At 43.9% G+C, this 25889-nt stretch overlaps 2 protein-coding genes across 5 annotated transcripts in view; one reads left to right on the forward strand and one right to left on the reverse strand.

The window, feature by feature from the left end:
* The window catches only part of LOC103349523 (uncharacterized), a 45372-nt gene extending 39018 nt beyond the window's left edge, over positions 1-6354 (reverse strand). Inside the window, exons 1-2 of the mRNA XM_089315629.1 lie at positions 5779-6354; positions 2044-2171 (exon numbers count right to left, since the gene is read on the reverse strand). Of these exons, the coding sequence (XP_089171755.1) occupies positions 2044-2171; positions 5779-6354 (704 nt within the window). The remainder of the gene's footprint in view (positions 1-2043; positions 2172-5778) is intronic.
* SEMA3D (semaphorin 3D) overlaps positions 4453-25889 on the forward strand; it is a 283704-nt gene continuing 262267 nt past the window's right edge. Inside the window, exon 1 of one of the 4 annotated variants that reach the window (XM_017344335.4) lies at positions 4453-4829. The gene's annotated coding sequence lies outside the window, so the exon portion shown is untranslated. Of the gene's footprint in view, positions 4870-6117; positions 6220-25889 lie in introns of those variants that run through there. The other 3 variants (XM_002713842.6, XM_008261803.5, XM_089315886.1) reach the window with 3 other exon arrangements.

The following is a 25889-nucleotide window of genomic DNA, read 5'->3' on the forward strand; positions in this document are numbered from 1 at the left end:
CTTGAACAAAGCAGAAGCCTTGGAATGCCTTCCTGCTGTCTGCATGGACCTGCTCTCTGCAGTGACTGCACAAAGACATAGTTTAATTCCACTTGGGATATAGGTATGTTTGGCTTTCAGGAAATAATAGAGTCCTGTTGATTACCTCTGAACCAGAACAAATAAGCCACAAGAGGGCATATTTTTCTTCATTTCATCACCCTGTACAAATAAGGCTTGCCTCAATTAGAAATCACATCAGTCCCCTCTCCACCTCCACTTTCTTGGAAGAATCCATTGCATCTGAATACGCTCTAAGGGTACAGGATGGTGGTATGAGGATTAAGAAAAGCAAACTTAAAGGTGATGTTTTCCCTATATAAATGTATAGGAAAGTTGTTTATTTTTCCTTAACATCCTTCCCTGGGGAGTGTTTATTGATAGAAGTTCAATGTTAAGAATCAGACACAAAGAGGCATTTATCTGACTTTAGATCTCCCTTCTGCAGTAGCTCTGGATTCCCATGTCAGGCCTGGAAAACCTTCCCCACTTCCAGTGAACTTTCGCAGTCAAGGAGTTTTTCTTTTCTGAGGTCTCAGGATTTGGGCCAAAGGGGCTGGGCTGTGTTTTTATTTTTATTTTGAAGCACATTCCTGCTGAATTTAATTATTCACCACACCCCAACCCAGCTAAGTAAATATAACCTTAAGTTCTGGCTTGGAAAGGTTGTGAAAAATAGCTGATTTTTTTTCTTTTTAAAGTAAAAAGCCTGAAGCAGGTTGAGGTGTTGTAGAGAGGGCATCAGGGGAGGGTCAGAAAGAGCTGGGTGACCAGCATCTTCCTTGGCCGTGGTGTCCTGTGTTATACCCTATGCTCTCTGGGGGTATTCCCCAACTCTGAATATTGGCAATTGTTTATGATCATATGAGAGTTTAAAACTTGAAGACATGAGGCAAAGTTTGGACAATTTTTCATTCCAATTATCTAACCGTAAACTGTCTTCTCTTTCCATCTGAAAATGAGAAACAGGAACACATTCACTTCTGAGAGTTCTATGTGTGTGTAACTCATACTGAAATAAAAGATAAAAGGCAGGCAGGCTAGTTTCCACCACTAAACACACCTAATGATCTTGGGAGTATAAACACCTAACTACCCAATGATAAGTAAGTCGCCATGGTCAGATGCAGTAGATGTGTAGATCAAATGCACACCTGAAGTTTCTAAGAGGAAAGTACCTGTTGGCAGTTAGGGCTGTTTTCAACGCATGCCCTCACTCCTTCCATGAGACATCAATTAACATATGTCCCAGTTCTCTGTCTTACCTGTCAGTAGATATGTTAATATTTTGGAAAACATTCATAAATCAGTATTTAGTGTAAACAGAGAGGTTTTATCACGACCCAGTTGGGACTAGTTTCATTGAGATGAACACTAACTGGCTTGACTTTTAATTCCATTTTCCTGTTTGTGCATAAACTTTTCCAAATCTTGTTTTGCATTTTTTTTCTTTTTAATCCAACACATTTCCATTTCTGAATGTGAGATCCTTCTGAGAAAACCGGGACTAGATTTTGTTGGAAAAGAACTACAAGTTTAGTAGCTTCTGCCGAGCACGGTCAGCTGCTCTGAGATCCTGCTAGATTTAAATTCTAGACCCAGCAATTATCTTTCTCCTGTCTCCTGGGCTGAGTAGCTATATGTGGAGTCAGACAAGTCTCGAATACTCCTATTCTACCCTTACCCATCCTATCAAGCTAGCCCATGGATCCTCGATCGGACTAATAGTCACTGAAAGCCTACAATGAGAACTTTATTCTTTGGCTGCATTCAGTATTGAAATGTAATCCTTTGAATCAGCACAGTGCGCTGGCCACAGCGGCCACTGGAGGGTGAACCAACAGCAAAGGAAGACCTTTCTCTCTCTCTCTCTCTCTCTCTCTGTGTCTCTCTCTCACTGTCCACTCTGCCTATTAAAAAAAAAATGCAATCCTTTGAGCAACAGAGTATTTCACGTTACCCAACACTTATCAATACAGGCAGTGAGAGTGAGGCAGATTTTACCTGTGTGCCTGAGCAGAGACAGGTGAGGTGCCTTGTGTTACAGAGCAGTAGCCGGGATTTCCAGGACAGCCAGCTTTCCTATTCAACAACTTTTCCAAGCGCTTTGAAGTTGTTTTCTTTTCTTCAGACTGAAACAGGCACACCAGTGGCAATCAGCTGTGTTCCAACTGATGAACTTTGTGTCTCATTCAGTGCAATGAAGGGTCACCAGTTGAAACTTGAAAGATCACCCTCACAGGAAAGCTCAACTGTTTTGCATTTTAGGAAGACTTTGTGTAAAATATGCTCCCCCTAACCCTGAATTTTATTGCAAGGATTGACATAGGGCATTAGCTGTATAGGACAAATTACCCAGTAGCTTTTGATGACTGTAAATCTCAAACTCTTAGGGTAGTCAACACCATCCTGATGGGAAACTGTACAGTTGTTACAAATTCAGAACCATCATCATATCCACTAGTTCCATCAACTCATTTGACCCACTGATGTGTGTTAAACACCATGCGCACGCAGCACACTCAAGGAAACACGGCAAACGCATGGACCCAGCTGAGGCTGGTCAGTGGTCACTTTGGGCTGTGTGGTGGATTCTGCCTGCTTTGTGCTCAGAGTAATTAAAAGGAAGGAAAGCACAGAACCCATATTCCAGATGTTGTCTTCTGAGGGTATTTTCAGGATCCCCTATTAAACTCAGTCTAAATTTGAAGCCAGGATACTTCAAACTAAATCAGCCCAGTACCAGCTGTATTGTGCAGAAACAAAGACACGAAATAGCCAGCACTTTTCCGTGGGAAGCAGACGCATGCACAAATAACTATGATACACTCAACAGGGGCTTGTAATAGTAGTGAAATAAAAGTGCTCGGGGAAACCAAGAGCTGGCGATTCATTCTGTGAGGGCTTTGCGGAAAGCGCTGAAATAGCAGCAAACTGGAGCTGTTGCTTGGTTTGAGAGTATGAAGCTACGGTTTGGACAGGAGGAGAAAGGGAGAAACCCAGAGTTAATGACAATTCTAGCGAAATACAATGTCCCGGCCAAAACATGGATACCATTACTAGAAAAGTAACAAATAAGTTTTGGAATAAAAAGGGACTACTTACCCTGAACGCACCCTGTGCTAAGCACTAAGCTATGCCCCAGGAGACAAAAAGAAGCATTTTGTCCTCACCACGAACTTGCCATTTGGAGGGAGGGCAATGACATACAATACAAAAATAAAGTGCAAAAAAAAAAAAAAAAAAAACCACCGACAGGACAAGGAGAGTCTCATTAATGACAAAACGAGAGGCATGACATGGACACGAAGCCTTCAGACGGAGGTGTCTATAGGTGGCAGTCGTCTGTGGGCACTGCAGCTTTCCTGGATGCAAAGAGGGTAATTACGGGGTCGGCTGGGAGACAGTCAAAAACCAAGGTCATGGCGATGAGGCAGTAGGAGACGCAGGAAAGCAGCTTGGGCAGGGTGAGGAAGCTTGCGTCTGCCTTCCCCAGGCCTTGCCACTGGCCATCTGCAGCTACCAGTGACTCATGCGGCCCGCATCTCCCTGCTGCAGCTGGGAGGCTCCGTGGAGGGTCCTCCAGGATGGCCCTTGTCTGCTCAGCACCCCAACCCCTATCATTTTCCGAGGGAACTCTGGGACCGCACACCGAGTGCTGGAAACCAAGTCCACCAGGGAAGGGCCGTGGCTCCCCTTCCAACCAGAGGCACTTCCCACGGCAGCTCACAAAGCCTGAGCGTGGGGATCCAGGAGCTGGACGAAGGCCCTAAGAATTCACATCACCCTCGGTTTCTGTAAGCCGGGTGGGAACAGTGAGCAGTTTCCGCATTATTTTAAAAAGATCCCACTTCCAAATGGTGTAAGTTTCCACAAAACATGGACCTGCTCCTTTTCCACACAGCCTTCTAAGTTTCCTATTGCATGACCAAAGGGTGCAAAAATCTCCAAAACAGATTCCTGCAATCCAGAGGACCTGGCGCAGCCCTGCCTGCCTGGGGGATCTTTCCGTCTGCTTGGTTCTCCCTGGGTGCCAGACCCACTCACGGAGGGCTGAGACCCGTCGCTCGTGCCCACGCCTGCCCTCGCAAGGCCGTGGACTGAGCCCAGCGGCTCCACGTCGTGGACAGGCACAGGCCTGGGGTTTTCAGGACGCAGGGTGTGCCAGTCACTCCTCACGAGGTCCTTAAAAGACTTTGTGGCGTAGAAAGGGGGGAATGAAGAGGTCCCCAGGTCGCCCGGGTCGGGCTCGGACGGGCCAGGGGAGCCCAGCTCCTGCTAAGGTCCCTCGGCGCGTCCGGAGCCGCCTCCGAGCGCGCGCTGGGGGAACTCGGAGCGCGGAGGGAAGGGCCAGGCAGTGGGAGGGGATCGGAAGGGAGAGGTAATCCCCGGCGTGTTCAGCATCCCCTTTTTAGAAAGACCGAGTCTCTCCCAGGACAGCTGCTGCGGTCACACCACAAAGTTAAAAGCCGCCCTCCGGCTCGGAGCGCGCCACCCTCGCCTCGGCCCGGCCCCGGCTGCCGCCCGCCCGCCCGCCCGCCCTCCGCGGCCCGAAGCCCGCGCGCACCAGCGCCCCCTGCCTCCCGGCTTGGCCGCGGCGGCCGCAGCCTCCGCGCTCCGCCAGGGCCGCCGGCGGCTCCGCCAGGGCTGCGGCTCAGAGCGACTCGCGCCGGTGCCCCGGGCCGCCGCGCCTCCCGCCCTCGGCCCTCAGCGCCTCCGTCTCTCCGGGGAAGCGCGTCCGAGGAGGAGCGAGGCGGCGGGGAGAGAGAGACCGAGAAGCGTCGCAGCAGGTAGGGCTGCTTTCGGGTCACCTGCTGCTCCCGAGGAGAGGTGCGCCGGGGACGGGACTCGGGGGCACCGGGGCGGCTGCGGGAAAGGGAAGCGTCCCGAGCGGAGCGGGCGCGCGGGGCGGCAAGGGGGTCCCCGCGCGGCAGCCCCGCCGGGACTGCGCACCCCCAGCCCGCGCTGCCCGCGCCGCGCAAAGTTTTCTCCCGAGACTCGCCCAGGAACTCGGGGCTTCCTCGCGGGCTCCCTCGCACCCCCGGCCCCTTCCCCCTGTCAGGGCAGCGGGGAGCGCTTCCGACCGCGGCCGGCGGCTTCCCCCAGCGGCAGGTTCACTGGAGACGCGTCGGTGGGCACCGTGGGGAGAGGACCCCTCCCGCCCCCACCAAGGGCATCTGCGCGCTCGCTCGCTCGCTCGCGCCTGGTCCGGGTGGGCTGAGGTGGGGATGTTTTCCGTGGCGCTTTGAGGGGCTGCCGCGAGCCGCCGTGTGCGTTCCGCGGGATGAGAGCGCGCGCGCGTCTCTCCAGCCCCTGAGGCGAGAGTGGGACTCGGGACACCAGCACACTCGCTCCTGCCGGAGTGCGGAATCCCGCAGCGGCCCCGGGCAGGCCCGGAGGCGACCCCTGGTGGGCACGGACCCGGGCGCGGCGCCCTGCTGGCCCCGGCGCGCCCGCAGCTGCCGCGTGCTCCCCGGTTGCCCCGGCTGCGCACCGGCGGCCGCCGCCTGCCTTCGCTTCCCCGAGGACTTGGCCTCGGCCTCGCGCGCCGGCGCGGGGTGCGGACTTGACAGCCGGGACAGACGCAGGGGGTTGTCACGGGCGACCTCTCCGGCGTGGCGCCCGGCGTGGAGCGCAGCACTAGTCGGGCTCTCCACCGGGACGCTTCCCTCTCGCATCCAAACCCCGGCATCCCCTTTTACCGTGGCGCCCACACAGGACAGGGGGGAGAGGACTCACAGCTTTGCAGAAACGGGTCTGCTGCAGGTGTGCACAGCTTGTAGGGGCCGGGGGCTTGGGGTTCCCTAACCGAGCGGGGACGGAGCCCGAGGCGGAGGCGGCGGAGGGAGGCCCCGCCTGGGTCAGCTGCGGCCGCTCGTGCGTAGCCACGGCAACCGCGAGGGCGCTGGCGGTCCGCGCCTGCCGGGTTCTGCACGTGGCAAGGCGAATGCGCCGGGCGGGGAAGGCGGAGAGGCGCCTGTCAGCGCTCGGGTGATGCCTCGCTCCTGCCGCCGCTCTCCGAGGCCCCAGCGGCCAGGACGAGCGCGAAGCCCGGGCCCGGCGGCGAGCGGTCCCAGCCCCGCGGCTGCTGGTAACCCGCGCCAGCTCGGGCGTGGCCACGGCTCGCTCCGGAGACCCAGGGATGGCCCGGGGCAGGGAGAGGCCAGGAAACGCAGGAAGGTGATGTGGGATGAGATAAGGGCCGGGGGTCAGGAGGCAGCAGACACGATGGGATGGTGTGCTTTTGGGGAATGCAGCCGCTGGCGGAGCGGGCAACGGGCACCTGCCGTGCCCCGGGGGTCCTGTGCCAGCCATGCCACAATGGACATTCTGAGTGGCACCATCCTCCGCCGTCTCCGTTGGGAAAGGGCAGGGACGCGGAGAGTGGGCAGTGGGTACCGTCCCATTCAGGAGTCAGTGTTGAGTGAGGTCAGGAAGCAACAGGTGGCCCGGAGCGGTGCAGGCGTCAGTGGCCACGTCCCTGCAACGAGGCACAGATCTGACACGCTTGGGGGGTGGGGTCTCCTGCGAGGGACTTAAGGCGACGTTCTGTGACCCCACTGCGAGGAAGGGCGCCCCAAAGCTCCCATCCGCCTCCATCACCATGTGTGGCTGTGATGGACACCCCAGAGCCGGCCAGGTATGGGACAGCCGGCATCACAAGCCCGCGTCTGTGTCCACGGCCGGGCAGCTGTCTCTGTCTTTGGTAGGGTTATTGGTGGGTTTAACGATGTTTGCAGAGGGAGAAGGAAACAGCTTAGCAAGCTGCAACCCCGTGACTGCATTGAGAATTTTGCACAGTTGTTTTCCTCTCTTTGCTTGTGGTCTCTGACAGGAACACTGGAAAACTCACCTGCTGTGTTGGCACCATTGTGTGCCTTCGTGAGTACCTGGGTCACCTTTGCGAGAGTGTGGTGCCCATTAGGAAGAAGGGTAAAGATCTGACTCCCGGGTGCATCCATGTCCCAGGGCCTGGGCTCCAGCCCTGGCTGCTCCTCTTCTGATCCAGCTTCCTGCCAGTGCACCCTGGCGCACCTCGGACCTGAGCAGGCACTAGGGGTGCAAGGCGGAGAGATCCTGCTCCGACTTTCCTTTTGCCTTTATAGAGAAGTCTTACACGTTTCATATTTTGGAGGGGAACGGTGCACACAAGAGGAGTGAGTTTCTAATCTCGTTTGACGTAATTGAGAGTGGGGATTTTTCTCCGTGGCAGGAAAAGTCAGGATTCTGAACAATTAAAGGCAGAGGAAGCACAGCGCCTATTTTTGACAATGAAGAGGTCAGATGTTAGGGCTGAACCTGCACCACTGACCTGCGTTACTCTCACATCATCCTTCCTTTCTGCAAACCAGGGCGGTTATGGGTTGGAATGGCAGGAAGTTCCAAGGTGCCCCGTGCACCCTTTCCTGTGCGCAGATCCGTGTTAAGTATCCAAAGGGTGGTGGGACGTCCTCTTTACCACCATTTTTGTCCTGCATGTGAATATCCACTTCTCAGTGTCAAGGGGAGACATTCCCACTGGTGCTAGTTGAATGGCTGATGGTATGTTTTCAGATAGATATTATTTGGGGGAAAAACAAACTGCTCTAAACTTGTATTTTCTGTCTGGGAAGCTCCATCCTTGGATACCTTATGTTCTTTGGGAAGCTTCCTTGCCATTTAATAAATAATGTCTTTGATAAACAGGAGTAACTGTAGACCTTCTTTGAGAAGTTATTATTTTTCCTTTAAGTGTGTGGCACTACATAGAATCCTCAAAGTATTTAAACACACAGTCATATAATCCTTGAAGGAAATATTCACATTTGTGGAATAAGTAATAAGAACAAGAACAGTAATGAATGACCGTGGCAAATACGTGTTGATCACATTTGCTCCTACCTCAGAATGTAGTTTTTTTAAAAAAAAGGTTCACCTTGACCAAAGCCCTAGGTATTTTTAGACCTTTGTCCTTCCTTTCATACTGTTTTCAATCATTTTTTTCTTCCTTCCTTCCTTCCTTTTTTTTTATTTTGTTGTTTAGAATCCCTAATATAAGAACCTTGAGGGAAGGAGTTGGTTTTCTTGAAGGTTCTACCTTCTGATTTACTACCATGCTGAACATTCCAGATTTCATTGAAGTCTAACTATTTAAACAATTAATATTGATTTTGAACCTTTTTATTCCCTACAAAATATCAGACTGAAGATCCTTAAGTTTATACTTTATTATCTCTTAGATAATAATTCCCTAAGTCTGGATTTTGCACTGTAATTAAAAAATAAAGTGAGAAACTGGGGGTTCTATGATAAGGTATAACATACAGGAATTGTGTAATGATCAGATAAGATAGGGTGTGTGAGTATAAGAATTCTTAGTGGAAAATCACATGCTTTAAGAAGTTCTTAATTTCTGTTACTTTTTAGCAAGACCTGATCAATAAGTGGGTTTCTACATCATCTGTGTCCATGTTAGCTCACCTTAACTGAAAAACCTGTATAATACATACAAAAAACAATAAAGCAAAAGACAAATGTGATGTAAGAATTAAACTGATAAAAACTTGAAATAACTTTGAAATTACTTTGACATTTGAGTGAAGAGCTGTAATTTAATTATTAGACTTTTAAGTAATATGTTATTAAACACAGATATATAAATAAGAGCTTTTATAAAACTGGTTATATAAAGAAGTATACCTTCTTGTTAGGCTTTTAATGATTTTGGTGACATTTTATGTATTCTTTTCAATATTGATTGCTTGTCTATATGTTAATAAATTTAATAAATTAATTTTTTGTAGCTGTGAATCAGGACATCTTTAACCAGCTTACTGATCTTTTGTTGCAAATTTATTCCATTTGCTCATTCTTTTCTCAATGCAATAAGCTATTAATATTATCTTCTTGAAGAAATGTATAAATAAGCTGAAAATTGAATGGCCTAGGGTGTGTCTTTCTGGATGTATCTTTTTGTATTCACTACATCTTCCTTTAATGGTAAGGTGTCTTCTACTTTAGAAATTAGGACTGGCTTCCTTTTGTTTAGCATGTTTAACATAATAACTTCAACTTCTTATATTTCTAAAATTTGGTGGTTTCAGTTTGTTCTCTTAGCGAGTTTTCAATAGCAGATTATAGGAGAAATGGGGAATTTTGTGTTTTTTTTTTTTTTCTAATGATGTAGCACTAAACCTCATTAAATTGAACCACTACTTGTTAGGAGAAAGTCAATAAAATCGCAAAATAAATCTGATTTTCAAGTATCTGAATAGTGATAGAGTAGTATTAATTTCACAGAAAATATATTAAGTAGGACAGAGAGGTAGAGATGAGATTATCATTCTACCCTCAGGCAAATGCCTCTTTCTCCTATGCTAATCAATTATGCATTTCATGGGGCCTGCTCTTTAATCAGTCTTTTACATATGCTGAAAAGATTTTAAGGATTATGGTGTCCTGTTTGTTCTGGAATGAGCAAGCTGTCTAGATGCCTATCTAAGTAAGTAACTTAGGCGTATATAGTTTCAAGCATATTGCAAAGTAGAATTCAGACTAATAAAATAGCTCAGTGGAGATATTGTCTGGATTTGCCCTAGTAAAGAGGCAGAGAAATATTACACTCCAGATATTAAACATCAGCATGTATGAAGCTCCCCTACTAAAAACAGGGCTCAAAAAAATAAAATTATCTCCTTAAGTTGCTTAAATAATCCCAGAGAAACCATTTCCCACATTTATATTCATAACTGGCCTACCCTAATGATGGATTAATCTTAAATTATGTCTAAATTATATGCCATGTGTGAAATCAGTTTTGGCGCTTTTTGTTTTTTATCCTTATAATAAAGATCAGACCATACATGTTAAATTCAAGCTTCCCGGGGTTTTGTATTTGTTATTGTTGTTTTCAGATAAATAGCTGACCCTCATATTTAACATGATTACCATGTGGAAGAAAGGAATGTTGACTAAGTTGAAAAATTATCTCTTGGAAAATGGGTGTTATTCTAATTTGAAGGAATACTTTCAATTTTGAAATATCACATTTTATTTGAGAGACAAATACGTGGAACTTTCAGTATTCTCAGTTTACTTTTTTGTTGTTGCTGTTAAAGATCTATTTATTTATTACTTGAAGGGCAGAGTTACATAGAGCAGAGGCAGAGGCAGAGAGAAGACAGGTCTTCTATCTGCTGGTTCACTCCTCAGATGGCTGCAACAGCCAAAGCTGGGCCAGGAGCCAGGAGCTTCTTCCTCATCTCCCCTGTGGGTGCAGGGGCCCAAGTCCCTGGCCCATCTTCTGCTGTTTTCCCAGGCCATAGCAGAGAGTTGGATCGGAAGTGGAGCAGCCAGGACTTGAACCGGCGCCTGTTTGGGATGCCAGCACTGCAGGCGGCTGCTTTACTGGCTACACTTCAGCACCAGCCTCTCAGTTTACTTTTGATACTAAATACTAATATAGTAGGAGTTGATCCTAGCTTGAGTTTTGTTGTTGAAATGGATTATTTTTATAAATTAATGAACAATTGTAGTAATGATTTTCATTACAGATATATTTCATGATCATTACTAAAACATGAGGGAAAACAGATGAACATAAAGTAGAGAAGTGTTGGTTAAAATTTATCTACAAATCTCCTACACATGAAGATATATGTTAATGCTTAGCTTAGGCATATCCTTATTTTAAAGATAAATTTTGTACTTGGCACCTATACATGAATCTTGCTTTCTAATGCAATTCTTCAATAGAATGAATCAGGCATCCTTATAGAAATATTTGATACAGGACTAAGACAGGAAATTTATAGGGTGAACTTGTAACATCTTTTAGTGTCAGACAATAAAGTGCTGGCAACACACACACACACACATACACAACACACACACACACACACACAGGAGTATGCCAAAGGGATACAAAGAGTGCCCAATGGCCATAGATGGGACTAGTAAGGCAAAAATAAATAAAATAATATTGGTTATAATACAAGTATAAGGTAAATACCCATGAAAGTGTGCTAGTATAAATAATTGAATAAAAAATGTGGGCAAAGAGACTAACTTTCCATGCAGAGAAATTCCCATAACTTATGTAGATATTCCAGCCCTCAGGAGGGGGAGCATAACTCCCTGCCCCTGAGTGTGGGCTGAGCATGGTGACTGCTTTCCTAGGAGTGCAGTGTGGAAGGAGAGCAGGGGGAAGTGAGCACTCTCTAGTGGATAAGTGAGGAGCTGTCTCAGCATGGTGACCAGGTCAACATGGACAGTCTTACATCATGTTGATAGCGGTCCTCCTGATAGGGTTGGGTGAAAATGGCATTTTTCTCTGCAATCTCTCTCTACCAAGTTCATAATCCCAAGTTAACCATAAAAAAGTCAGACAAATTGCATTATTGGAGCATGCTACGAGTTACCTGACCTGCAATCTCAAAACCTATCAAGGTCATCAAAAACAAGGAAAGTTTGAGGAATGTGATGCCCAAGAGGACCCTAAATACTGAGGTAACTAAATATAATGTGTGGTTCTGCATGGGGACATGGAACAGAGAGAACATGTTACATAAAACTGAGTACATGTGAATAAACTGTGGGCTTCAGTCATTAACAATATATCCGTATTGGGATACAGGGTGTGGGTTAAAAGGAAACTCTGTACTGTCTTTTCAGTGTTTATGCAAATACAAAACAGTTCTAAAAATGGAATCTGTTTTTAAAACTTACATTTAAAGCATATGGTAAGAAACTGTGTTGATGGCAAACCATTCTCTGGTCAGCAGGTTAATATCTTTCAACTGGTGGCTACTTTATTCCTCTAGTTCTGGGTACCATACTGATGCCATTTGTTTCTGTTGATAAAGAATATAACACATCTTCACACCTTAAACACATATTGAGAATCACCTTTCATTTCATAATTACTGATTTAGTCTTAGAATTGTATCTATGAGCCACATGAAATGTCCTGTTTGTATTCATATCATATTGACATAAGAATTGATGAAAACTATGCTGCAGTAATTGTCAGTCATTTGATGTGATCATGAGACTTTAATATATTAATGGGTTCCTTAAAAAAAATTCTAGGCCATGTTTAGACTTTCAGGTGAATGAAGCTATGTATTTGTCATGTAACAAAAGTCAGTCTTACATATTTTTTAAAAGGCAAGATTCTTATCTTTGTATCTTTCTTATATTATTATTATTTTTTTTTGACAGGCAGAGTGGACAGTGAGAGAGAGAGAGAGAGAGAGAGACAGAGAGAAAGGTCTTCCTTTGCCGTTGGTTCACCCTCCAATGGCCACCGCGCTGGCAGGAGCCAGGTACTTATCCTGGTCCCCCATGGGGTGCAGGGCCCAAGGACTTGGGCCATCCTCCACTGCACTCCCAGGCCACAGTAGAGAGCTGGCCTGGAAGAGGGGCAACCGGGACAGAATCCAGCGCCCCAACCGGGACTAGAACCTGGTGTGCCGGCACCGCAAGGCGGAGGATTAGCCTAGTGAGCCGCAGCGCCGGCCTGTATCTTTCTTATATTATTGATACTGATAAGATTCATCATCAGTGCCAGATGTCTTCGGTTCCAGATGATGATTATCCTTCCAAAGTTCTCACTAACATGACCATCTGACTACTTAGTCCTCTTCTCCTCTTTGAATCTCAAGGGCATGTGCTACATTAAACACTTTAAGGACGATTTTCTGTCAACTGTTGTAAGTATAATACATATAACAATATACCATGACTATGTGGTATATTGTTATACTTACGAGGCCTACACCACCCCAGAACACTCCTAGAAGCTCAGACTTGGTGTAGAGTGAGCAGCATATATGGCTGTCACCTTCATTTCTACCTATATGTTTATTTTATACATATATATGCATACACAGAGTCATGTTGTGTCACAGTAGGATGTGTTATAAGAAATGTGTCTTCCAGGACTTTTGTCATTGTGTGAACATCATAGGGCATACTTACCTAGACCTAAGTGCTTTGGCCACTCACACAACATGGCCTCTTGATATAGTTGGGAGACTTTTTACACGTGAGATGAATGAGGCTACTACCAGCCTCTATGGCCTATTATTTTATAATACACTTTTTTGCATAAATAGAAGAGGTACACTCCAAAAACACTGCTAAAAGGTGCAGTGTAATAGATACATTAGCTAGTAACACCGTTGTGTGTTATCCTTACCAAATACTGTACACTACGCATAGTTGTATATGCTATACTTATATAGGGCTGGCGATGCTGGTTTATTTACACCAGCATCAACAAAGACGCATGAGAAATGCATTGAGCTGTGATGCCTATGAAGGTACTAACAGGAACATTTTAGATCCGTGTAATCTTATGGGACCGCTGTTGTACTACCCTCCATCTATCTACAAACACACACACACACACACACACACACGTATATATATTCTGTATAGTATATTTTATGTATACACATTCCTTCTTTCCTTTGTGTCCCTCCCAAAATTGGGCTTTAGTGTTTCCAGGAAGCTCCTCTTACAGTTGTACCAAAAGCCCTGTTTTTATACCTTTTCCTTCTAAGTTTTATACTTGCCAATGTCTTCCTCTTCATTGTTATCTAACATTCATAATTTCTTAATGACCTGATTCTGCCGGCGCTGTGGCTCACTAGGTTAATTCTCCGCCTTGTGGCGCCAGCACACCAGGTTCTAGTCCCGGTCAGGGCGCTGGATTCTGTCCCAGTTGCCCCTCTTCCAGGCCAGCTCTCTGCTGTGGCCAGGGAGTGCAGTGGAGGATGGCCCAAGTACTTGGGCCCTGCACCCCATGGGAGACCAGGATAAGTACCTGGCTCCTGCCATCAGATCAGCGCGGTGCGCCAGCTGTGGCAGCCATTGGAGGGTGAACCAACGGCAAAGGAAGACCTTTCTCTCTGTCTCTCTCTCACTGTCCACTCTGCCTGTCAAAAAAAAAGTAATGACCTGATTCTGCTTTGAATTTAACTGGAGTTTCTGCTGAACTTGTCCTCAAAAGTTTGGTATGCTTTTGTTTTCTGTTTTTAGTTTGTAGGAGTCATAGCACAAAAACTACATTTCAAGACTTGTTTGGGAAAAGTCAGGGACCCCACAATGTGGGACGAAAGACTTTCTTCTTTAGTGTCATCCCACTGAACTTCCTGAAATAACAAAAGTGGCTGGAAAAGACACAAATCAATAGACGCATGCACTCTGGCCTCCTCTTGGAGTCTTAGTGTTAGGATTTTCATTTTTGTTACACAAGAGCAATAAGAAACTTTAAAAAGCGATTTTGCATATGACAGTTTAGCTCAATCCAAAAGAGGAATGAAGCAGTATAATAGTTTGACTCAAATAGTTAAGAATATATACTTAACTTGCATAATAGAGATATAGGTAATTCACATGTTGCATGGACACTCATGTTATCTCTCCTCTTTTTAATCTCTTATCAATGTATTTTCAAGTAATTGATGGCTTGTGAATGATGTAATTATAGTTAGGGTATTACTTTTATAAAAATTTCTCTATAAATGCAAACAATCATCTCAAATGTTATCAATTTTGAACTTGGACTTTATCAGGGGACAAATTCTTTAAATATTAGTACAATTGCATATTTATTAACTTTATCCTTGACATATTTTTCCAATTGAAAATTCACTCTTTTGACCCCACTAACTTCTGTCTTGCCTCCATATATATTTTTCCATGTCATAATCTAATTATTACATTCTATGTGGCCTCTCAATCAGGTTGGTAGATGATAAAAGCAGCCAGACTTTGTGCTCTCTGCAAAAGTGTCTGTATGTTGAAAGAGTGTGAGATGAGTGATTTGTAGTTTTAAAATGGGATGTTCATACAAGTCAAGAAATTGTTGTATCAACTTTTAAAGTTAAGACTTTTAGCACCTGTAAAGTATCTGTTCAAAAGCATTTGTACTGGGTATACAGATGAGCAAATGGCATTTCCCTTCCTTTGGCTTGATTCACGTTTCGCAGAGCCATGGGGGTTGTTGTCTTAGACTTCACTGTGATGAGGTTTGGCAGAGAGCATTCATTGTTCAGGTTTTCAAAAGGGCAAGTTTTTGGCAGGAATAACTTGCATAGAAAAGGAATGCTGTGCTTACACATGTGTGCTCAATAAACCTTCAGAGGGCCTGGGCTCAGATGTTGCAGGATTCCTTATCCCACCCTACCCCCAGTCTGTGGTCGTTGATTGTTTAAAAGCCTCCTTTTGTTGTGTCACTATCACATGAGTCTTTTCAGATTTCAGGAAGTGGTACTTTGATTCATATTTCAAAAGTTATTAATGTACAGTGAACAGTCATTTCATATCCTGTGCACTTTCCCTCAAGGGTTATTAAAAATAACAGATGCATTCAAGTCTCTTCCCCTGGCATTAGTGGTCACAGAGCCATCATCTCTGTGACAGCCGACAGCCTTCCTTGGGTGCATTTGTAACCCCCTGCGATTTCCACTAATTACAGATGAACGTCTTGAGTCTCCCTGGTTTTTTTCCTGTATGTATTCTGTACAGGTAGTGTGGAAGTGTGTGTATCTTAAGTACACAGTATACTAGGATGAGCAAAAGCAAAAAGTCTTGTGAATGCCCCGATCAATAAATAGAATAAATCACTGTCAGCCACATGGGACAGGCACATGGGCCTCTGACTACTGTGCTCTGTCCACACTGGACTTTGGCTACAATAGTTTCTCCTTTTACTTGAAATACTTTTATGTCTTCCACCTCTCCAATCTGCCAGCAAAAGCCCCCTTTTACTCCTGTCCTTTCCACTCCAACACAAGCCCACTAAATCCTGTCTGAAAGTGCATTTGTGAAAATCCTACTCACCTGTCTGTAATGGCTTTGTCAGTCACCAGGAACTGTTAAGGCTCTTAACCACTTTTTCCAATACCATAAGACCCAAGTTTGTCAAGCATGAGGACCAAATGGTGGTTACCCCATGTCTTTTTCCATATTCCTATAGCATATCATCCAGTCTCACTCATAGTTGATGCAGAATCTTAACACCTAAATGGGAAGTTACTGCACACTGCATCTATCACCTCTGCTTTTTCTCCTGTAACTACTTTGGATATAAATTCATCACAGGGGCAGGCTTTGTGGAATAATGGGTTAAGTTGCCTCCTGCGATGGTGGCATTCCATGTGGACAGTTCAAGCCCCTGCTGCTCCACTTCTGATCCAGCTCCCTACTAATGCACCTGGGAAAGCAGTGGAGGATGACCCAAATGCTTGGATCCCCGCACCCACGTGTGAGACCTAGGTGAGGTTCCTGGCTCCTGGCTGCAGTGTGCATTACTTTTGCGATCTCATCCAAGCCATGTATGTTCCATGCAGGTCAGAATCCCATTGCATCTACTCATTATTCTGCTGCCTTTTTTTTTTTTTTTTTAATTTCTTTGACAGAGTTACAGAGAGAGGGGGAGAGTTAGAGAGAGATCTTCCATCTGCTGATTGACGCCAAATGTGCACATCGGCTGGGGCTGCAAAGTTTCTCGTTCTCCCATGTGGGTGCCAGGGCCCAAGGACTTGAGCCATCCTCTACCTTTCCCAGGTGCATTAACAGGGAACTGGATTGGAAGTGGAGCAGCTGGGTTTCAAACCTGTGCCCGTATGGGAGGCCAGCTTCATAGGCAGCAGCTTAACCCCCGGTGCCGCAGCACCAGTCTCTGGCTTTCTTGTTCTTTATCTGCCGAGTTTTACCACCTTGTTCGAACAAGAGTCCTTTGTTGGCCTACTTCAGGTTTATACCCTGATGAGATGTTGGTGTTTTAAAATTATTACCACTTCCTCCTCCTCTTCTTCTTCTTTCTTCTTTCTTTCTTTCTTTCTTTTTTTTTTTTTTTTTTTTTTTTTTTTTTTTTTTTTTTGGCACAGAGCTGTGTTTAAAGAGATAGAATTTGCAGCACAGTGTAACAGAGCATATCATTAGTGCAGTGAAAGAGAAGCCAGGGCCAAGAGGCCCCTTGCTGTGTGACAACCGACTTGTCCCTATGCCTCTTCTTACCAGGCATTGCTCTTAAGACCTCGCACTAAATGCTCTCACTATTCTGCCATTGCTGAATATTCTATTTTGGTCTCCTTAATAAGAAAGTGAAGGGAAACAAAATGATGTCATTCACTGCCCACTCACTCGAGGAGCTGGAACTCCGCCCAGAAGCAGCCAGTGCAGTGCAGTCGCATGCCCAGAGACCACACACACCAGGGCTGACCTGGCCTACGCAGTACTAGGACAGCCCTGGATCCCTACTCTCTAAACTTCAGGCTTTCAGGAGACCTTGCAGTGTGGCACTTGGTGAATCCGGTTGTCTCCTGGAAGCTAGAGCTCCCTCACTCAAGGAGGAAGTCAGGGACACAGGCCAGAGATAAATGAGTAATGTCTGCATCTGCAAGGAGTCCAACAGGCAGAGCGTGTTTGTCCCTGCCGCCTCCTCTGCTTGGCAGTCTTCTGGAATATAGCAAAATCGAAGCTTAAGCAAGTGTGCTAATCAATGATGTTTTCCAGAAATTGAACTTCAAGGTCACTTTAGCTTCTGGGCAAGTGGAAGTGAAACCGAATAAGGCTTCAATTTTTTTAAATGGGAAAATTCTTTTGAATGATATTCTCAGTATAGTTTCAAATTAGTCTATTCCCGTAATCATTGCTTCCTTGTTACTGCTCATCAGTATATCTTATTAACAGTTAAAAAAAAAGTCTCATAGAAAATGAAATGCTTTAATGGTAAGAGAAGTAATAACTATTTGGGATATTTTCTAAATAGTTACAAAACCTATCACTGGCTGTTCTTAGGAATATTGAAGGTTTTCCTAGTTGCAAATAGGTGAGTACTAAATGTTTCATTTATTCTTTCCTAGGCCAGGGGAAAAGAGGATTTCTTTAAATATGTGTGTGTGTGTGTGTGTGTGTGTGTGTGTATGTTCATTATATTTATGTACGTGCACTGTAAATGACAGGTGTATATATGGGGATTCTTCAAAATGTTTATGGAAAAGAGAGTTAGAAGATAGCTTTATTTTGGTGCAAAACCTTTTTAAAAATACCATGCATAATTTTTCATAATACTTATTTTCCACAAACTTCTCACAGTATCCTTGTATATACTTTATATATAAAAGATGAATATATATGTATATAACACTTTAGCACATGGTATTTTTCTTTTAAAATTATTTATTTATTTATTTGAGAGACAGAGAAAGAGGGAAAAAGAGAGATGAACCATCTGCTGGTTCATTTCTCAAATGCACATAATGCCCAGGCGTGGACCAGGGTGACGCCAGGGCCCAGGAACTCCATCTGGGTTTCCCACAAGGGTGGCAGGAACCCAATTATCTGAGCCTTCATCACTGCCTTCTAGGGTCCATATTAACAGGCAGCTGGAGTTAGGAGCCAGCGCCAGGAATCTAACTCAGACACTCCGAAGTGGGGCACAGGTGTCTTAACTGCTGGGCCAAACATGGGTCCCCTCACGTGACATTTTCTTTTTTTTTTTTTTTTTTATAGATATCTTGTTAATGAAATTTTTTTTAAACTTTTATTTAATGCATATAAATTTCCAAAGTACGACTTATGGATTACAATGGCTTCCCCCCCATACCGTCCCTCCCACCCACAACCCTCCCCTTTCCCACTCCCTCTCCCCTTCCATTCACATCAAGATTCATTTTTGATTATCTTAATATACAGAAGATCAGCTTAGTATACATCAAGTATGGATTTCAACTGTTTGCTCCCACACAGAAACATAAAGTGAAAAATAATAGATGATTTTTTTTAAATGATGATGAAATCAGAGCAGACCTATTGTCATGTTTAATCCCAGTGAGAGTCAAGTTGGGAATTGATAATTTCTTTCTTTTTTTTTTTTTTTTTTTTTTTACAGAGGATCAGTTTAGTATGCATTAAGTAAGGATTTCAACAGTTTGCACCCCCATAGAAACACAAAGTGAAATATACTGTTTGAGCACTAGTTATAGCATTAAATCTCAATGCACAGCACATTAAGGATAGACATTTTCTGTTGGATGCGTTCTTAAGGATAATTTTGTTACAGCAAATCAAGAGGAGGACACAATTTTAAAGATAAATCCAAGAGACGCTTTATTTTTGGGCTTAATTTAATTTTTTTTTGACAGGCAGAGTGGACAGTGAGAGAGAGACAGAGAGAAAGGTCTTCCTTTGCCGTTGGTTCACCCTCCAATGGCCGCCGCGGCCGGTGCACTGCGCTGATCCGAAGCCAGGAGCCAGGTGCTTCTCCTGGTCTCCCATGGGGTGCAGGGCCCAAGTACTTGGGCCATCCTCCACTGCACTCCCTGGCCACAGCAGAGAGCTGGCCTGGAAGAGGGGCAATCGGGACAGAATCCGGCGCCCCGACCGGGACTAGAACCCAGTGTGCTGGCGCTGCTAGGCAGAGGATTAGCCTATTGAGCCGCAGCGCCGGCCTTAATTTAATTTTGTATCACTTCTGTCTCTCTCTGTCTCTTCTCTTTTTAGTAAATTCACTCTCATTCCCTATGGGTCTGCCTTTATTACTGTAATGGAGAGGTATTTGTAATAAGTTGCTGGCTTTTCTCTCCATGAGATTGTTGGTAAATGAGATACCTGTCTTGGTGGGAGCAGGGGTTACCATTTCAAAGGATAGTTTTTAGGTGTGGTTCAGAGCCTGCCAGGCTCACAGTGCCATTCCATACAAGGTGCTCTGAATCAAGGCAAAGTGCTGGTTCCAGGTCCAGAGCGCAGGATTGAAGACAGATGGGGAAGGTGGGAAAACCCTAGGGCTATCGGGCTGGGTCTTATCTGGGGACCCCCCATAACTCCTGGGCAGTCCTTGAAGCTCTTTCCTCTGCCCTCCCTTCCTTGAGAGTTCTTTGTCACATTCCTGCTCTCTCTTCCTCTTCCCAGAGGTCCTTCCCTGCCCTCATGCATTGCAGTTATTATTTAAATAGGAAATGCACACAAACTGCTAACCCTGACCTCTCTCCTGGTCTTGCTGCTTTGTCTGAGGTCTTAGACTGCAGCAGTCCGTCATCTCCCTAACACTGTGATCTCACCCTCTGCCTCGTCGTCCTGTCATGGTTGGGATTCTGTACATGCACATGTTCACACTGAATTTTAGTGGAAGTGAAATCCACTTTGAAGTCACACACATAATTCTTTTTATTTATTATTTGAGGAAACTTGAGAAGCTATTTAACCCTATCAACTTGAGTATACTCATATATTGAGGTGGAGGCGAATGACAGTTTTGCATCCAAGCCACTTGAATTTTAAATGGAATTTTAAATTATAAATTTTAAATGGAATGTTTGATTAATTGATCTTAGTGCCTGACAGCATTGTATTCAATAGATCAAGCATAGTAGTTTGATTTCCTCACACACACACACACACACACACACACACACCAGGTTCTACCAGTTGCAGAGGCTTTGAAATGCTAGGGTACAAAATGAGGATTTTATTACATAACCTGGGGAGCCATTGCAAATTTTTGAACGATGAACTAAACCAATAATTAGTGTCTTAGGGAGAGAAATCTAGGAATAAATTTCAAGAAGAGCAACTAAGGGGTCTTTTTTGTTCATGTGATAAGCGCTAAGATAGTACAATGGTGATTAAATTAAAAGACTACCAGAGAAATTATAAAACATAATTTGTAAGACCATTATGTCAGACTTTGGCTGCCTGCTATTTGTGTGTACTTCACAATTTCCCCTACTGTGAATTCAAGCCTTGTGATTCTACTGGGATGTGTCCACACATTGCCACGCGGAATGGTTTTGTGTTTGTCTTGGGATCTAGAAGTGTGAACCTTTAAGCTTCCTTACTGATGTTATATTTTTTGAAATGACTGCATATTGTTTCCAGAATTCACAAGGAATATGTTCCTACAAATATACACACTCAGACTTGATCCCGGCAATTTATATAACTCATTAATTTTTTTTTCAAAATGATTTCAGGTTTCTGGAGTAATCTTTAGATAAGGTAGAATTTGTACAGACATCAAGTTTCAGACATATATCATGGATCTGGAATATTGACAATATTACAAAACATTTACTTTGTGAAATAAAGTAATGAACACCGGTTTTGTTGTCGTGTATATGTTCAACATTACTTGTGCTGTTCATCCTGAATGGAGTCCCTCTCTTTTCTCTCTCTTTATTTTAAACTGTTGGTGTCCTGTTTCTCAAAACCCAATTCAAATTTCACCTTCTCAAGATACCAATCTAGAAAGCCTATCTCTTACACTTATTTTTCCTATCAAATACTCTCACACTTTATAATAAATCATTTTTACTTAAAGCATTTCATGTAGAAACTTAATCTCACTAACAAATGATCAGTTTCTAGCATAGAAACTTGTATCAACATCTCATTCTCTTTGACACCTGACACAGCAACTAATACTTTTTGATTTTTAATTACAAATAAAAAATAAAATCTGAGTTTTGAGACCTGAAACTAAAATCCTGATTCATAGGTAGCTTGTTACAACATTATTTTATTTAAATAAACAATGAAATAGATACTTCAACAATCCTTTTTCCATTTTAATTACAGGGAATCTGGAAATCCTAGAATGATTATACTTTCTCAGGTACATCCAAAATAAGTCTCATACTGATTTAATTTTAAAAAGTATTAGGTGGGGCCAGTGTTGTGGCATAGTAGGTTAAATCTCTGCCTGCAGTGCCGGCATCCCATGTGGGTGCCAGTTCGAGTCCTGGTTGCCCCTCTTCCAATACAGCTCTCTGCTTATGGCCTGGGAAAGCAGTGGAAGATGCCCATGTTCTTGGTCCCCTGCACCCACATGGGAGACCAGGAGAAAGGTCCTGGCTCCTGGCTTCAGATCGGCCCAACTCTGGCTGTTGCAGCCATTTAAGGAGTGAACCAGCAGATGGAAGATTCTCTCTCTCTTTGTCTTTCCCTCTCTATATCTGTAACTCTGCCTCAAATGAAAGTCACAGACAAGCTGTTATTGTTCACAGAACAGTATTCCTGAAGTTCAATTTAAGAGCTTAACTATGTTGAGTTACTACATATCTAATACAGGCTTTTAGAATTCCTCCAACAAGGTATATTTTGCTCCAACTTGTTTAACATAACCAGTACCTGAGGTTTTTTGTGTGTGTGTTTGTTTTGTTTAATTTCAGCCTTGGAAATAATCGGACTATTGGCCTGACAAACTATCAGTTTCAGGAAAGCTGTTTGGAAAAATCTCTAAGAAATCAGTAATTGATCAAATAATTTTTGTCTGTTGGTCTCAGGGACTCAAGGTATTTCATAATAAAAAGTAAGCTGAGAACATGTCTCGTCCAGTCTTCCAGTTTCACAGAGAGGACTGAGGATGAGCTGATGTGAACTCCTTTTCCCCTCCCCCTCTTCCCTCCTTCCTCCTTCCCTCCCTCCCTCCCTCCCTCCCTCCTTCCCTCCTTCCTCGCTTCCACCCTTCCTCCCTTCCTTCCACCGTTTCTCCCTTCCACATGATGACAGCTCCTCTAGCTGAAGATAGGGCTGAGTGTGTGCAGAGGCATAGCCCCAGGCTGGAGTCATTCAGAGCTACATCTGTAATACACTGGCTGTAGAGTGAAGTCCAGAGCCACACATTCGAGTGCGTCCAGGACTGACACTACACCTGGTGCCTCCCTACTCCAGAAAGGGTTAACTTTCTGCTTCTCACTGATTTTGACAAGCAAATTTGAAAGGAAATCTGGTGTTTTCACCAGAACTGTTGATACTTAGGCCCAGGCGAGACAGTAACTACTGGTCCTGTAGGGCTGGCCATTCCAAAAGGATGACATCACTTTCTTACCTGACACTCAAGGATTCCATTTAGGTATAAACACCAAAGTCCGTGTGAGTCTAGCTGGCCTTGATGTGGCATCTACCTACCCACTTTTCCATATATAAGAATACAATTCTAGACGTGTTTTATACAATTAACATGATTTGCTTTTTATTTACCTATTTGTCCACTTAAATATACCTACTTGTGTCCATCATGTACCATGCTAATCCGATAGCATATGATTGTATAAATATATATGAGTATATATGCTATACACATAGGATTACATATACTATATATTATATAGGCTATAGCTTTGTATATACTATAGGGTTAACATATCATATGGTATAAAGTAACAATAAAATTTCAAAAAATTATTAAGCAATTTTTACAAATTTCCAAAAGGAAAATTCTGAATACTGAAACAGAAGGAAATTTTTCAGACTTCTATAAAGCAGTTTTTATAAGTACGGTAAATAACATGAAAGCACACAGCAACTCCAACTCCTCTCCCGGTTGAAATTCTCATGTCTTGAAATTGCCAGATTCCTAGTCTGTGTCCTGTGTTATAATGTGATATCTGTAGGACTAGAGCATGTCTGTCCTGATCACTGACTGTTACTAAATACTTGGACGTGTAGGCTTTCAGCAGGGGAGTGTGGGAGATTCAGCCAGGCAGCTGGAAAGTGTGAAGCTGCTGTCTTGCTTTCTTGCCTTATCTTAGTACTCTCTTACTCGCAGAGTTGTTTTAATTTTACCATAACTTCAATGTTCAAGAAACATAAGCCAGAGATGGGTTTGCTTTGAGGACAACCTACCTTCATAGACTCATTTGTAAAGAGAAGTTGTTTTGGGTAGTCTTCCGAGATTTTAAAAATATATAGATTGATCGTGTTTAAACATTGATCAAAAGCTAAATAGCATTTGCTCTTAAACATCGCTGGTGTAACTTATTCTATGTAGCCTCAGGAATGGATGATGTGCTCTTGGGACTGGTATCTGACTGCATTCTTCCTCCCTCCTTCCCCCAAATAGAAAGCAATGGGGAGACAGCGTGGGCATAGATGGGCCCTTTGCCACATACTTGTTTTATAAATAAGAACCCCAGGATGATTAATCTACTTCTGCTATTCAGTTGTGATAAGACAAGTCTAAAATGCTGTCAAATCCTTCAACCATAGTGCAAGACTTTAGTCCAAAATAAATACCTTCATCAAAAATACTCATAGGAACAATGTAGAATGCAGCTACTGGTGTTTTGTTCATAGCTCTTTGTCTGTGGGAGGTACAGACTTATCTAAAATGCTGCCACTTTCAATTTATCATCTGGGTGTGAACAAAGAAAAAGATAACATTTTACACAATATCATGCTTTCTTGATGTGGTCACCTTTAATAATAGAAACATTTCCCAACGCATTCATCATAATTCTACCAGGAAGCAGATGTGCAGTCTTATTTTTCTCTCAGATCATGTATTTATTTATTGCATTATATCTTTCAGTTGTAGATATTTTCCTGTAGAGGGAAATTCCATCTTTCCTGGAATAATACTTCCCCAAGTTTTACATGTATTTTTTTAAAAATTGGTGAGTTGTAAAAGTACACTTTCCCTTCTATTGGTATTTTGATTCTATCTCTACAAGGCCAGACCTTGATTGCTAATAATGCTGCCTGAGGATATGTCCATGATACCATAATAATAAATCAAAGGGATTTGGATGGGGGGAGGAATAACATCCGTGCAAATACACAGACAAATGAATTTCTATTGATAGAATCATCTTCATGGAAAATTATACTGTCCTTCACAGGTGAGCATTTATAGCACCCTCACCTGTCTTACCTCTGTCATTTATTTTTTCCGTTCCTGATGAAATCCTTTGTGTCCCCCTCAGAATATTTCCCACCCTCGGTCATTCTCCAGATTTCCAGGGGCATTTGATTTTACTTCTCCAAATCTCCAGCCAAGATCTGCAGATCAAACATTTCTAGCAAACATTCTGTCTAGAGTTGGGCTTATAAAGCCAATGAAGACACTAACGTCCCATATCTAAGTGTCTGAATTTGAGTCCTGGCTCTGGCTCCTTACTCCACCTTCCTGCTAGTGCAGAGACCCAGAGAGCCAGCAGTCATGGCTTAAGTGGTTGAGTTCTTTCCATCCATGTGGGAGACCTAGACTGAGTTCCCAGTTCCTAGCTTCAGTCCAAGCCCACCCCTAGCTATTGCAGGCATTTAAGGAGTGAACCAAAAGATAGGGGCTTCCTCTCTCTCTCTAGTTCTCTCTCTGTCTCTCTGTCTCTCTCTCTTTCGCTGGCTCTTGCTCGCTCTTTGATACAGTTGATGAAGCTTCCTGTATGATGATGCATCACTTTGTTTTGGCTTTGCGATCCCCAGGTGCGTTTAAGTTCACTTGTGTCATGAAGTTCCTAGGTCATCAGTTACTCTTGCCAATGGCTATCTCCCTGAGACCAGTTCATTTGTGTTGGCTTCAGGACACAGTTCCATTGAGTGTGGACAGTTGGTAATCAGTGTTCGCACTGCCTATTCACAGTGCCCATACACCATCTTTCAGACCATGGTTCTGATCAGGTTCTTGGCATCATTATAGCCTCATCTACAAAACATTCAAGTCATGTTTCCTTACCTACTTTAATATCTTTTCAGTCCTTCAAACACAAAATGCCACAGTAAAGCAAGATTTTATTTTTTCCTTTACTGGCCTTCCTAACTTCTCTTTCTTTTCTGTGATCACTGTGCAACTAGTAATTGCACATTTCTGTCATGTCTGATGCAATTAGAGCGAATGCTGCAGGCCCAGTCAAACTAGGTTCTCAACTGATCCTGTCACCCACCACCGTGCAGCCTTAGACAACTGGTTTCTCCTCTCTGTGCCTTAGTTTCAACATCTGTAAAACAAGGTAATAAGAGTACTTAACTACTGGGTTCCTGCAGGGATTGAGTGAGTTGAAATGTGCTCACAACTGACACTAGTGCTGGTTTCCTAATATTCCCTGACAAATGTTAGCTACTATTATTATCGCTTTCCT

This window comes from Oryctolagus cuniculus, chromosome 16, assembly GCF_051225735.1.
Source record: "Oryctolagus cuniculus isolate XC-2025 breed Fujian yellow rabbit chromosome 16, ASM5122573v1, whole genome shotgun sequence".
Lineage (NCBI taxonomy): Eukaryota > Metazoa > Chordata > Mammalia > Lagomorpha > Leporidae > Oryctolagus > Oryctolagus cuniculus.